The sequence below is a fragment of the Phocoena phocoena genome, chromosome 1, assembly GCF_963924675.1.
Source record: "Phocoena phocoena chromosome 1, mPhoPho1.1, whole genome shotgun sequence".
Lineage (NCBI taxonomy): Eukaryota > Metazoa > Chordata > Mammalia > Artiodactyla > Phocoenidae > Phocoena > Phocoena phocoena.
The window spans coordinates 109,012,362-109,025,950 of record NC_089219.1 but is presented as its reverse complement, the minus strand read 5'-3'; the positions used below and the strand labels follow the sequence as shown (position 1 = coordinate 109,025,950).

The 13,589-nt window shown below is 38.0% G+C and overlaps 1 protein-coding gene across 2 annotated transcripts in view; it reads left to right on the top strand.

Moving 5' to 3' along the window:
• Positions 1–13,589, top strand: part of CTSS (cathepsin S) — a 28,312-nt gene extending 14,723 nt beyond the window's left edge. Inside the window, exon 8 of one of the 2 annotated variants that reach the window (XM_065874065.1) lies at positions 13,130–13,589. In XM_065874065.1, the coding sequence (XP_065730137.1) occupies positions 13,130–13,229 (100 nt within the window). In that variant the 3' untranslated portion in view covers positions 13,230–13,589. The remainder of the gene's footprint in view (positions 1–13,129) is intronic. The other variant, XM_065874075.1, reaches the window with a different exon arrangement.

Genomic DNA, 13,589 nt, shown 5'->3' with positions numbered 1-13,589 from the left:
ACAGGTGTGTGCATGTACAGACCATTGCAATAGAATGTAATAAATGCTAAGATGGAGGTATGCATCCATTGCAGTGGAAGCACAGAATAAGAGTACCTGGCATAGCCTGGGGAGTCTGGGAGGGCCTTTTAGCCAGATTATTTGATTGAATCTTGAAGGATGAGAAAGAAATAACCAGACGAAAAAGGGCAATCAGAACAGAGGAAGGTAAATGTGACAAAGTCTAGAACTGAGAGAAAGTAAATGAGTTAAGGGAACTGCATGTTCTTTTGTAAAGGTAGTAGTATAAGAAGCCTGTTAGAGAGAGACGTGGGATAGGAAGGGAACAAATTATGAACGACCACAGCGATCCTGGCACTAAATCCCAACAAGGACAGATTGGATATGGTCATGAATTCCAGGCTCCACAGAGGTTGACTCAAGCAAAACCCTCTTATATTATCAAACTTGTTCTTAATGATCTCTTAAAAGGTTAGATTCTATGTCATTCCAGTGCTACCAAGTTAACCTTAAGTAAAAGAATGTGGAGTCTTCCTCTATTTGGCCTCTTCTTTTTTATCTTCCTTTTGTTTACACTTAATCTTTTTGGTATATATATAACAATGATCCAATGTCCCTGAATTTTTCTCCCTTTCTGGACATGGGTATTTAGCTTCTTTTTATAATACAGTATAGCATAGCAAGTAAAAGCATTTACTTTGAAGCCAGGCAGAACTTGCTTAGAATCCTAGCTCCTTTACTGTCCATGTGACCTTAGGCAGGTTATTTAATATCTTTAACTTTCAATTTTCCCATTTGTAAAACGGGAATAATAGTTTCAATATTACTATAAGCAAGATAGTAATTACTATTTAGCAAGATAATGTATGTAAAACACTTAGCACATAGTGTCTGGCACATAATATGTCCAATAAATCATAGTTATTATTTTTATTATTATTCCTCCTTTGAAGCTCTATAAAGAGAATACAATCTAATGCAGAAAACTATGCCCTTAGTAATACCCCAACAATAAGTGCAGCTAGAAGTTTTACAGAATGCTTTCAGAATGTCTAGCACATAGGCAAATGACTTAATACCAAGCATAACTGAGTAAAAATTATTTTATGGGGACCAAAATAATGCAAAATACCTTATTATACAACCCTCTGATGGTTTGACTTAATTCAGGAATAAAACTAGAGCATCTAAGTGAGGAATGATGAACTACATATTTTTCAGGGACATCTCCCTAAATATTAGGCAGTAGAGATTTTGAGGTTAAACTATCCGAGAAGATCCTTAAGTATTTGGATAGTCTATGTTTCAGTGATGGGCAGATCTATAAATTTAGAAAGCTAGCTGAGCTAGAGATACAACTGCTATGTACTTAGAAAAGTTTAGGAGCCTAAACTTGGTCAGAAGGCCACCCCAGTCTAAGGGACTGCCCACAAGATGGGCCAAGATTGTCTTTGCAAAAAAAAGGGAGGAGTTTAATTTAACATACAGATCAATGAGTAATGAAGGCTCCACAGTTACTGGGCGTGAGACAACTTTGGCCTGAGGAAAAAATATTAAAGGTATTAACTATGTGCCCATTAGAACCTTAAACACACACACACACACACACACGCATGCATGCACACACAAATACACACTCATGCATGCAAACACACACACCAAAAAACTAAGTAAGCACCCAGGACACCTTTAAGCAATATCTGGTGAACTCTCTAAAATAAACAGTTGCAAAATAGATGAGCCTCTAGGTCATGCGGTAAGTTGATGGATTGAGTTGGGGGTGGGTACAGAAATGACGACTCTTCATCCATAAGTGGCATTAAGTTATTAAAATATGTTAGAAGAAAGAACATAAAATATGTTAGAAGAAAGAAAGAAAGAACATTTCCATTTTCCTTCACTGAAAACTGTTGAATGATCTTTCAAGAGAGCCTGATTTTTTTTTTTTTTTTTTTTTTTTTTTTGTGGCTGCGTTGGGTCTTTGTTGCTGTATGCGGCCTTTTCTCTAGTTGTGGCGAGCAGGGGCTACCCTTCGCTGGGGTGAGCGGGCTTCTCATTGCAGTGGCTTCTCTTGTTGCAGAGCACGGGCTCTAGATGCGCGGGCTTCAGTAGTTGCGGCACGTGGGCTCAGTAGTTGTGGTTCACAGGCTCTAGAGCGCAGGCTCAGTAGTTGTGGTGCACGGGCTCTAGGTGCGCGGGCTTCAGTAGTTGCGGCACGTGGGCTCAGTAGTTGTGGTTCACAGGCTCTAGAGCGCAGGCTCAGTAGTTGTGGCGCATGGGCTTAGTTGCTCAGCGGCATGTGGGATCTTCTCGGACCAGGGCTGGCACCTGTGTCCCCTGCATTGGCAGGTGGATTCTTCTTTTTTTTTTTAATTTTTAAATTTAATTGTATTTATTTTTTTATACAGCAGGTTCTTATTAGTCATCAGTTTTATACACATCAGTATATACATGTCAATCCCAATCGCCCAATTCATCACACCACCACCACCACCACCCGCCGCTTTCCCCCTTTGGTGTCCATACGTTTGTTTTCTACATCTGTGTCTCAACTTCTGCCCTGCAAACCAGTTCATCTGTACCATTTTTCTAGGTTACACATACATGCGTTAATATACGGTATTTGTTTTTCTCTTTCTGACTTACTTCACTCTGTATGACAGTCTCTAGATCCATCCACGTCTAAACAAATGACTCAATTTCGTTCCTTTTTATGACTGAGTAATATTCCATTGTATATATGTACCACACCTTCTTTATCCATGCATCTGTTGATGGGCATCTAGGTTGCTTCCATGACCTGGCTATTGTAAACAGTGCTGCAATGAACATTGGGGTGCATGTGTCTTTTTGAATTATGGTTTTCTCTGGGTATATGCCCAGTAGTGGGATTGCTGGATCGTATAATTCTATTTTTAGTTTTTTAAGGAACCTCCATGCTGTTCTCCAGAGTGGCTGTATCAATTTACATTCCCACCAACAGTACAAGAGGGTTCCCTTTTCTCCACACCCTCTCCAGCTTTTGTTGTTTGCAGATTTTCTGATGATGCCCATTCTAACCGGTGTGAGGTGATACCTCACTGTAGTTTTGATTTGCATTTCTCTAATAATTAGTGATGTTGAGCAGCTTTTCATGTGCTTCTTGGCCATCTGTATGTCTTCTTTGGTGAAATGTCTATTTAGCTCTTCTGCCCATTTTTGGATCGGGTTGTTTGTTTTTTTTTGTTTTTGTTTTTTTTGGGTTGTTTGTTTTTTTAATATTGAGCTGCACACACTGTTTATATATTTTGGAGATAAATGCTTTGTCCGTTGATTCGTTTGCAAATATTTTCTCCCATTCTGAGGGTTGTCTTTTCATCTTGTTTATGGTTTCCTTTGCTGTGCAAAAGCTTTTTTTCTTTTTTTTTTTTTTTTTAAAGTGAATCACACTGTATGGACACAGCACGGTTTTTTTGTTTCTTTTCTTGTTTTTTTTTTTAAGAAGATGTTGGGGGTAGGAGTTTATTAATTTATTTATTTATATTTGCTGTGTTCAGTCTTCACTTCTGTGCGAGGGCTTTCTCTAGTTGTGGCAAGTGGGGGCCACTCTTCATCGTGGTGCGCAGGCCTCTCACTATCGCAGTCTCTCTTGTTGCAGAGCACAGGCTCCTGACGTGCAGGCTCAGTAGTTGTGGCTCACGGGCCTAGTTGCTCCGCGGCATGTGGGATCCTCCCAGACCAGGGCTCGAACCCATGTCCCCTGCATTAGCAGGCAGACTCTCAACCACTGCGCCACGAGGGAAGCCCCAGTGCAAAAGCTTTTTAGTTTCATTAGGTGCCATTTGTTTATTTTTGTTTTTATTTCCATTACTCTAGGAGGTGGACCAAAAAAAGATCTTGCTGTGATTTATGTCAAAGAATGTTCTTCCTATATTTTCCTCTAAGAGTTTTATAGTGTCCAGTCTTACATTTAGGTCTCTAACCCATTTTGAGTTTATTTTTGTGTATGGTCTTAGAGAGTGTCGTAATTTCATTCTTTACATGTAGCTGTCCAGTTTTCCCAGCACCACTTATTGAAGAGACTGTCTTTTCTCCATTGTATATCCTTGCCTCCTTTGTCATAGATTAACTGACCATAGATGCATGGGTTTATCTCTGGGCTTTCTATCTTGTTCCATTGATACATGTTTCTGTTTTTGTGCGAATACCATATTGTCTTGATTACTGTAGCTTTGTAGTATGGTCTGAAGTCAGGGAGTGTGATTCCTCCAGCTCCATTTTTTTCCCTCAAGACTGCTTTGTCTATTTGGGGTCTTTTGTGTCTCCATACAAATTTTAAGATTTTTTGTTCTAGTTCTGTAAAAACTGCCATTGGTAATTTGATAGGGATTGCATTGAATCTGTAGATTGCTTTGGGTAGTATAGTCATTTTCACAATATTGATTCTTCCAATCCAAGAACATGGTACATATCTCTCCATCTGTTGGTATCATCTTTAATTTCTTTCATCAGTGTCTTATAGTTTTCTGCATAGAGGTCTTTTGTCTCCCTAGGTAGGTTTATTCCTAAGTATTTTATTCTTATTGTTGCAATGGTAAATGGGAGTGTTTCCTTAATTTCTCTTTCAGATTTTTCATCATTAGTGTATAGGAATGCAAGAGATTTCTGTGCATTAATTTTGTATCCTGCAACTTTACCAAATTCATTGATTAGCTGTAGTAGTTTTCTGGTGGCATCTTAAGGATTCTCTATGTATAGTATCATATCATCTGCAAAGAGTGACAGTTTTACTTCTTCTTTTCCAATTTGTATTCCTTTTGTTTCTTTTTCTTCTCTGATTGCCGTGGCTAGGACTTCCAAAACTATGTTGAATAATAGTGGTGAGAGTGGACATCCTTGTCTCGTTCCTGATCTTAGAGGAAATGCTTTCAGTTTTTCACCACTGAGAATGATGTTTGCTGTGGGTTTGTTGTATATGCCCTTTATTATGTTGGAGTAGGTTCCCTATATGCCCACTTTCTGGAGAGTTTTTTTCATAAATCAGTGTTGAATTTTGTCAAAAGCTTTTTCTGCATCTATTGAGATGATCATAAGTTGTTTTTTTTTTTTTTGCGGTACACGGGCCTCTCACTGTTGCGGCCTCTCCTGTTGCGGAGCACAGGCTCCAGACGCACAGGCTCAGCGGCCATGGCTCACGGGTCCAGCCGCTCTGCGGCATGTGGGATCTTCCCGGACCGGGGCAGAACCCGTGTCTCCAGCATGAGCAGGCGGACTCTCAACCACTGCGCCACCAGGGAAGCCCGATCATATGGTTTTTATTCTTCAATTTGTTAATATGGTGTATCACATTGATTGATTTGTGTATATTGAAGAATCCTTGCATCCCTGGGATAAATCCCACTTGATCATGGTGTATGATCCTTTTAATGTGTTGTTGGATTCTGTTTGCTAGTATTTTGTTGAGGATTTTTGCATCTATATTCATCAGTGATATTGGTCTGTAATTTTCTTTTTTTGTAGTATCTTTGTCTGGTTTTGGTATCAGGGTGATGGTGGCCTCATAGAATGTGTTTGGGAGTGTGCCTTCCTCTGCAATTTTTTGGAAGAGTTTGAGAAGGATGGGTGTTAGCTCTTCTCTAAATGTTTGATAGAATTCACCTGTGAAACCATCTGGTCCTGGACTTTTCTTTGTTGGAAGTTTCAATTTCATTACTTGTAATTGGTCTGTTCATATTTTCTGTTTATTCTGGTTCAGTCTAGGAAGGTTATATACCTTTCTAAGAATTTGTCCATTTCTTTCAGGTTGTCCATTTTATTGGCATAGGGTTGCTTGTAGTAGTCTCTTAGGATGCTTTGTATTTCTGTGGTGTCTGTTGTAATTTCTCCTTTTTCATTTCTAATTTTATTGATTTGAGTCCTCTCCCTCTTTTTCTTGATGAGTCTGGCTAATAGTTTATCAATTTTGTTTATCTTTTCAAAGAACCAGTTTTTAGTTTTATTGATCTTTGCTATTGTTTTCTTTATTTCTATTTCATTTATTCTGCTCTGATCTTTATGATTTCTTTCCTTCTGCTAACTTTGGATTTTGTTTGTTCTTCTCTCTCTAGTTCCTTTAGGTGTAAGGTTAGATTGTTTATTTGATGTTTTTCTTGTTTCTTGAGGTAGGCTTGTATAGCTATAAATTTTCCTCTTAGAACTGCTCTTGCCACATCCCATAGGTTTTGGATCATCATGTTTTCATTGTCAGTTGTCTCTAGGTATTTTTTGATTTCCTCTTTGATTTCTTCAGTGATCTCTTGGTTATTTAGGAACATATTGTTTAGCCTCCATGTGTTTGTGTTTTTTACGTTTTTCTCCCTGTAATTCATTTCTAATCTCATAGTGTTGTGGTCAGAAAAGGTGCTTGATATGATTTCAATTTTCTTAAATTTACTGAGGCTTGATTTGTGAACCAAGGTGTGATCTATCCTGGAGAATGTTCCATGCACACTTGAGAAGAAAGTGTAATCTGCTGTTTTTGGATGGAATGTCCTATAAATATCAATTAAATCTATCTGGTCTATTGTGTCATTTAAAGCTTGTGTTTCCTTATTTATTTTCATTTTGGATGATCTGTCCATTGGTGTAAGTGAGGTGTTAAAGTCCCCCACTATTATTGTGTTACTGTTGATTTCCTCTTTTAGAGCTGTTAGCAGTTGCCTTATGTATTGAGGTGCTCCTATGTTGGGTGCATATATATTTATAATTGTTATATCTTGTTTTTGGATTGATCCCTTGATCATTATGTAGTGTCCTTCCTTGTCTCTTGTAACATTCATTATTTTAAGGCTGTGTGATTGTTTTTTTTTTTTTTTTTTTTTTTTTTTTTTTTGCCACACCACGTGGTATGTGGGATCTTAGTTCCCTGAGCAGGGATCAAACATGCACCCCTTGCATTGGAAGTGCATTGTCTTAACCACTGGACCACCAGGGAAGTCCCCATTCATTATTTTAAAGTCTATTTTATCTGATATGAGTATTGCTACTCTAGCTTTCTTTTGATTTCCATTTGCATGGAATATGTTTTTCCATTCCTTCACTTTCAGTCTGTATGTGTCCCTAGGTCTGAAGTGGGTCTCTTGTAGACAGCATATAGATGGGTCTTGTTTTTGTATCCATTCAGCAAGCCTGTGCCTTTTGGTTGGAGCATTTAATCCATTCACGTTTAAGGTAATTATTGATAGGTATGTTCCTATGACCATTTTCTTAATTGTTTTGGGTTTGTTTTTGTAGGTCCTTTTCTTTTCTTGTGTTTCCCACTTAGAGAAGTTCCCTTAGCATTTGTTATAGAGCTGGTTTGGTGGTGCTGAATTCTCTTAGCTTTTGCTTGTCTGTGAAGCTTTTGATTTCTCCATCGAATCTGAATAAGATCCTTGCCAGGTAGAGTAATCTTGGTTGTAGTTTCTTCCCTTTCATCACTTTAAATATGTCATGCCACTCCCTTCTGGCTTGTAGAGTTTCTGCTGAGAAATCAGCTGTTAACCTTATGGGAGTTCCCTTGTATGTTATTTGTCATTTTTCCCTTGCTGCTTTCAATAATTTTTCTTTGTCTTTAATTTTTGCCAATTTGATTACTATGTGTCTTGGCATGTTTCTCCTTGGGTTTCTCCTGTATGGGACTCACTGCGCTTCCTGGACTTGGCTGGCTATTTCCTTTCCCATGTTAGGGAAGTTTTTGACTATAATCTCTTCAAATATTTTCTTGGGTCCTTTCTCTCTCTCTTCTCCTTCTGGGACCCCTATAATGTGAATGTTGTTGCATTTAATGTTGTCCCAGAGGTCTCTTAGGCTGTCTTCATTTCTTTTCATTCTTTTTTCTTTATTCTGTTCTGCAGCAGTGAATTCCACCATTCTGTCTTCCAGGTCACTTATCCGTTCTTCTGCCTCAGTTATTCTGCTATTGATACCTTCTAGTGTAGTTTTCATTTCAGTTATCGTATTGTTCATCTCTGTTTGTTTGTTCTTTAATTCTTCTAGGTCTTTGTTAAACATTTCTTCCATCTTCTCGATATTTACCTCCATTCTGTTTCCAAGGTCCTGGATCATCTTCACTATCATTGTTCTGAATTCTTTTTCTGGAAGGTTTCCTATCTCCACTTCATTTAGTTGTTTTTCTGGGGTTTTATCTTGTTCCTTCGTCTGGTACATAGCCCTCTGCCTTTTCATCTTGTCTATCTTTCTGTGAATGTGGTTTTTGTTCTACAGGCTGCAGGATTGTAGTTCTTCTTGCTTCTGCTCACCCTGTAGTCTACTAGTGTTGGAGGGTCTCCTGCAGAGGCAGGGGGTGGCTGTGGCTCACCGCAGGGACAAGGACACTGGCAGCAGAAGTTCTGGGAAGTACTCCTTGGCGTGAGCCCTCCCAGAGTCTGGCAGGTGGATTCTTAACCACTGTGCCACCAGGGAAGCCTGAGCCTGATCCTAAAGTAGAGTTAGGTAAATGTTTTATACTAAACATTGTAGGAATTTATATTAAATTAATACATACTGCCTCTTCTCCATGGAATCTAAGGCTGAAAATATGAAGTAAAAAGAAAAAAGTTATAGCCTAGTGGTTTTCCTTAGAGATTTCTCTATAAAGAGATTAAGAATGTGCATATTGGTTTATAACTCAGAACAGGTATTTATTACACCACTTCACTGAAATCACTCTTGCCTAGATTGCCACTCACTTCCATCTTGCCTCATTAAACAGTTTTCAAAGTCTCACCTTACCTGTCCTCTTAACATTTGATATATAATTACTCTCTCCTTTCGGAAACACTCTTTATTCGACTTTCAGGGGACCACATTCTCCTGGTTTTCTTCCTGCTCTACTTACTTCTCAGTCTCCTGAGTTCCTTAGTTCCTTTTATTACTTCTTGCTTATAAATATTACACCTCCCCGGGCCTCAGTTCCCCCTCTCTCTAGGCTCACTCCTTAAGTAATCTCATTTAGTCTCATGGTTTTAAACACCAGGTATGTGCTGATGACTCTCACCTTTGTATCTTTAGCCCTAATCTCTCCCCTGAGCTCCAGATTCCATGTCCAGCAGTCTACCAGCTGTGTGTCTATAGGTCTCTTTAACTTAACATGTTCAAAATAGAACTCTTGACTCCCTGCTACTGCCCCAATTTTCCCCATCTTAGTAAATGCCAACAGCACTTACCCCAGGCCAAAAAACATTGGAGCCATCTCTTCTTTCTTCATATGATACCCTACATCTAAACCATCAGCAAATCCTGTCATTTCTACCATCATTAAATTATCCCAAACCTTATCACTTCTCAATATCTCTACTGTTACCACTCTAGTTCAAGCCACTGTCCATCTCTCTTTGTCTATTGCAGTATATCTCCCAACTGATAATCACTTTCCGTCTTGTTTGCCTGTAGTCAATCCTCTACACTGTAGCCAGAATGAGCTTTTTTAAATCAGGAAGCAGGTGTTATTACTCTCCTACTCCAAACCCTCTAATGGCTTTCCTTCACACTCAGAATAAGACCCATGTCTGTTAAAAGTGGGACATTATCTGGTTTCAGCCTGCCTCTCCAACCACCTCTCCAATTGCTTTCCCCTCTCTCACTGATATCTAGGTACACTAGCCTTGTTGTTGTTTCCCAGACACACCAAGCTGATTCCCAGCTCTTTTCCCAGATTTTTGCATCACTTGCACCTTCAGTTTACTTAGGTCTTTGCTCAAATATTTCCTCAGATAAGCATCCCCTGACTACATCATCTAAAATGTAGCCCTGGGGACTTCCCTAGCGGTCCAGTGGTTTGAACTCTGCGCTTTCACTGCTGGGCCCTGGTTCGATCCCTGGTTGGGGAACTAAGATCCTGCAAGCCACACGGCATTGGCCAAATAATAAAATAAAATAAAATAAATTAAAAAAATTTTTTAAATGTAGCCCGGATTCCCAACACTCTGTATCCCCTTACTCTTTATTTTTCTTTATAGTACTTATCATATCATATCATATCATATTATGTATTTCTTTGTTTATTATATGTTTCCCATATAGAATGCATAGGCTTTAAAAAGACTTTGTCTACCTTGTTTACTTCCATAATCCTAACGCCTAGAATAGTGTCTGGCACAGCCTAAGAAGTTCAAGGCTGCAATTTATTACAAAGGAAATTGGCATATATTTTAGAAGGAATATCTAATAAGTTAGTAGTCTATAATATGCAGGGAGAAGGTAGGGGGACAAACCATCTTGCTTTGTCACTGACTAAGGGGTTTCCCAGGCCATAGGACTTTATTTTTAAAACCAGGACAATCCTAGGGAAAGTGGAACTGTTGGTCACCCTAGAAAAACACTACATACTTTTAAAGGGGATGGACTCTACTTGAGTCAAATCAGATGGACTTATACTTGGATAAGAACAAAAATAGCTACCTCTACTTGTTGAGCATTTACTACAGACACTGTGCAAGCACTTTAAATACATTTTCTCATTTAATTTTTAAGGTAGTCTATGAGATAGGCATTTTATCCCCATAACACAGAATAGGAAACTCCTGATACTGAGAGAGTTAAGAAACTTGCCCAGAATTGAACAGTTTGAGTGAAAGGGCTATAGAGTTGATAAAAATAAACAACTTGGTAAGGACTGGAATGAGCATTTGGAACTGACCTTGAACAGTTCTGAAGACAAGAATTTGTCCTGAAATATTTATTTAACTTGAGATTTTTAATCAGCTGTATTTTTAAAAGGAGGGTTAGCAGTACTCCGCCAAAAAAGAAGTCTGGGATCTACAAAGTTTGGGACAGTTGATCTTGTCCAGATACTGAGTGGGATCTGGGACTCCTAGCTCTCACTGACTGAGTTCATATTACTACTCCTAAGAGCCTCAATTCAACTTTCATTACCAGAACCTAAGTCTAAACTCAGCTTATCTAAAATTTTTTACCTTGTTTTTAGGCAGTGAAATAACTATATAGTAAGATATAGCAATATACCAATTATATAAGTTCCTGGATGTTCTAGTTTGAATTTCATTCCCCATACTACCTCTCTCACAGGAAGAGAGTATAAAAGTTAGAGTAGGCTTTGGAATAAAACAATCCTAGATTTGAACTCTTGATTCACAATTAACCATCTGTGTGACTTTGGGCAAGCCACTTTACCTCTGCCAGTTTTTCTCTTTAGTAAAATGAAGATAATACCTACCTCACAGGATGATGATTAAATGAGATAATATATGTTAAGGTGCTTAGCACAGAGTAAGTGCTCAATAAGTGGTGGCTATTGATATTAATAATAATACCTTAGCCAGAATTTATTATTGCTTTTGCTTATCAAACTGGATACTAAAAAAGCACTGCACATCCATTGATGAGAGGTGACAGCAGAGTTTGGATTTGATTCTCAAGGTGTTGGTGAGGCATTAAAGGATTTTGAGCAGGGGAGTGGCAATAAATGAAAGGAATCAAAAAAAGGAGCCCAGGGAATTCCCTGGAGGTCCAGCGGTTAGGACTTGGCACTTTCACTGCTAAGGGCCCTGGTTCAATTGCTGGTCAATCCCATAAGACGCTTGGTGCGGCCAAAAAAAGAAAAAGAAGGAGCCCATAAGAGAGTTTAAGAAAGAGTGACCATAGACAGAAGAGAAAATCAGGACACAGTAGTATCTTAAAGCCAAGAGAGAAGTGAGGTGAGAGTAGACAACTGTGTTAAATGGTACAAGAGAGAGACAAATAAGACTGGAAGAGTCCAGTGAATGGCTGATACATAGAACATTTAAGGCCTATTGAAGCACAGTTATTTTAAATTATGCCACTTGTCTTCTTCCGATAGTCCAGCATTTCTTAGTCTCTCCACTGCATGCAAAAACACAATCTTCCTTTGAGTCCTGAGCAAAAGTTTGCAATGGCTTCCCTCTGCCTATGGACTTAAACAAGTTCCTCAGTCTGCTGTTCTAAGCTCCGCACAATACGGCCCCAAACCAACTTTCTATCTTCTTTTCACACTACTCCCCTAAAGATGTTGTTTTCCCTTCAACTAAATTTCCTGCTGCTCTCCAAATACAAACACAGTATTTCATGCTTTTATTTGTATACTAGTTATAGCACAATTCATACAGAATATGAATTCTGCCTCATATTATGATTATTTGTACACCTACAATTATAAAATCTCAGAATCATAAAAAACTTTACAAGTCATTTCTCTTACAAGAATTTTGTCAATTTTTTCACTAGTATGTGAAAGAGGGAGAAAAAAGAATATTTTGGTAAATCTTTCATAAATCTAAATTTATTTGTCTCAAAGGACTATACTTAAATTAGAGGTTATGTCCTCTTAAGTTTTGTTTTTGGTGTTAACATGTCCTTTCTTTTACAATTTGATGGTGATAATAAAGGGTTTTTGTTTTTTTAATGTCTGTACTTGCTAACTTAAAAACTGGTAACTTTATGTCAATCTGCAAAATTTTTTGAAATTCTCAAAGTCCATGAAATGAAAAAGTGAGGAACCACTGATCTCCTCTAACCCTTATCTGACCCATGAATTCCCCCTGCAACATCTCTGACAAATTATGTACATGTCTAATTGAACACTTCCAGTGCCACGGAGCTCATCTTTTCCCAAGGTAGCATATTCCATTTTTTACAGCTTTAACTATGAGCAAGTCTTACCTTATCTCAGCTCCACTTCCAGGTCAAAAAGGTGTTTGAGAGCTCTCTTTTTGAGAATCCCCTGCCCTGTGCCTTTTCCATAGTGGTCTCTCAAAAATCTTTCTTAATTGACACTCTCTAAAGAAATTGAAGTTTGACAGGGAATCATCACCTATGATCCTATTATGCAAAAACACTTAAAGATGGGGTCTTGGAAAGGATAATAAAACTCTTTCCCTGCAGAAGTAGGAGGATTTAAAGGTTTAGGATGGAGCTTATATTGTTTTCCTTAGGTATTAAATCTATTCATTAATATAGCATTAAAACCTACCAAACCATCCTTTGAAAATTGCCTAAAAGCCCTGGGGAAATTATTATATTATTTTGTTCTAACTTTGTTTTACAGCTTTTCATATATAATCTCTTTAGGAGAAAAGCAATCTAAGAGATAAAAAGTTGATAATGTGATTTGATTATATTCATTTGTAATTTTGTGTTACTTCTTTTTCTAAAGCTGGGGCCTCAACTTTGGTGACCAAGGATATATACGGATGGCAAGAAATAGTGGAAATCACTGTGGGATTGCTAATTATCCCTCTTACCCGGAAATCTAGAGGACCTCTTTGTTTTATAACAATTCAAGAAAGAAGAAACACTTTCTCACAATTTAATTTTACCTGCTGTAACCAGTAGAAATGTGTGTCATGATCAATATATATTTACTGTACTAACAGAAAATATAGTTTGATTCATCTACTTTTTTAACTTTGCAGATCTTGGGGAAAAGTTTGCTAAGTAAATTAATAATGTACTATAGATATAACTGTATGAAAATTGGTCAACCTGAGATAATCTGTCATGTTTTTCATTGTCTTATTTTATTTGTCCTTTTAAGTCCCCTGATATCCTGCTGAACCTTGATGGCATATAGATTCTTAATAAATAACTGCCTTTTCAACTTTGTATCATTACCA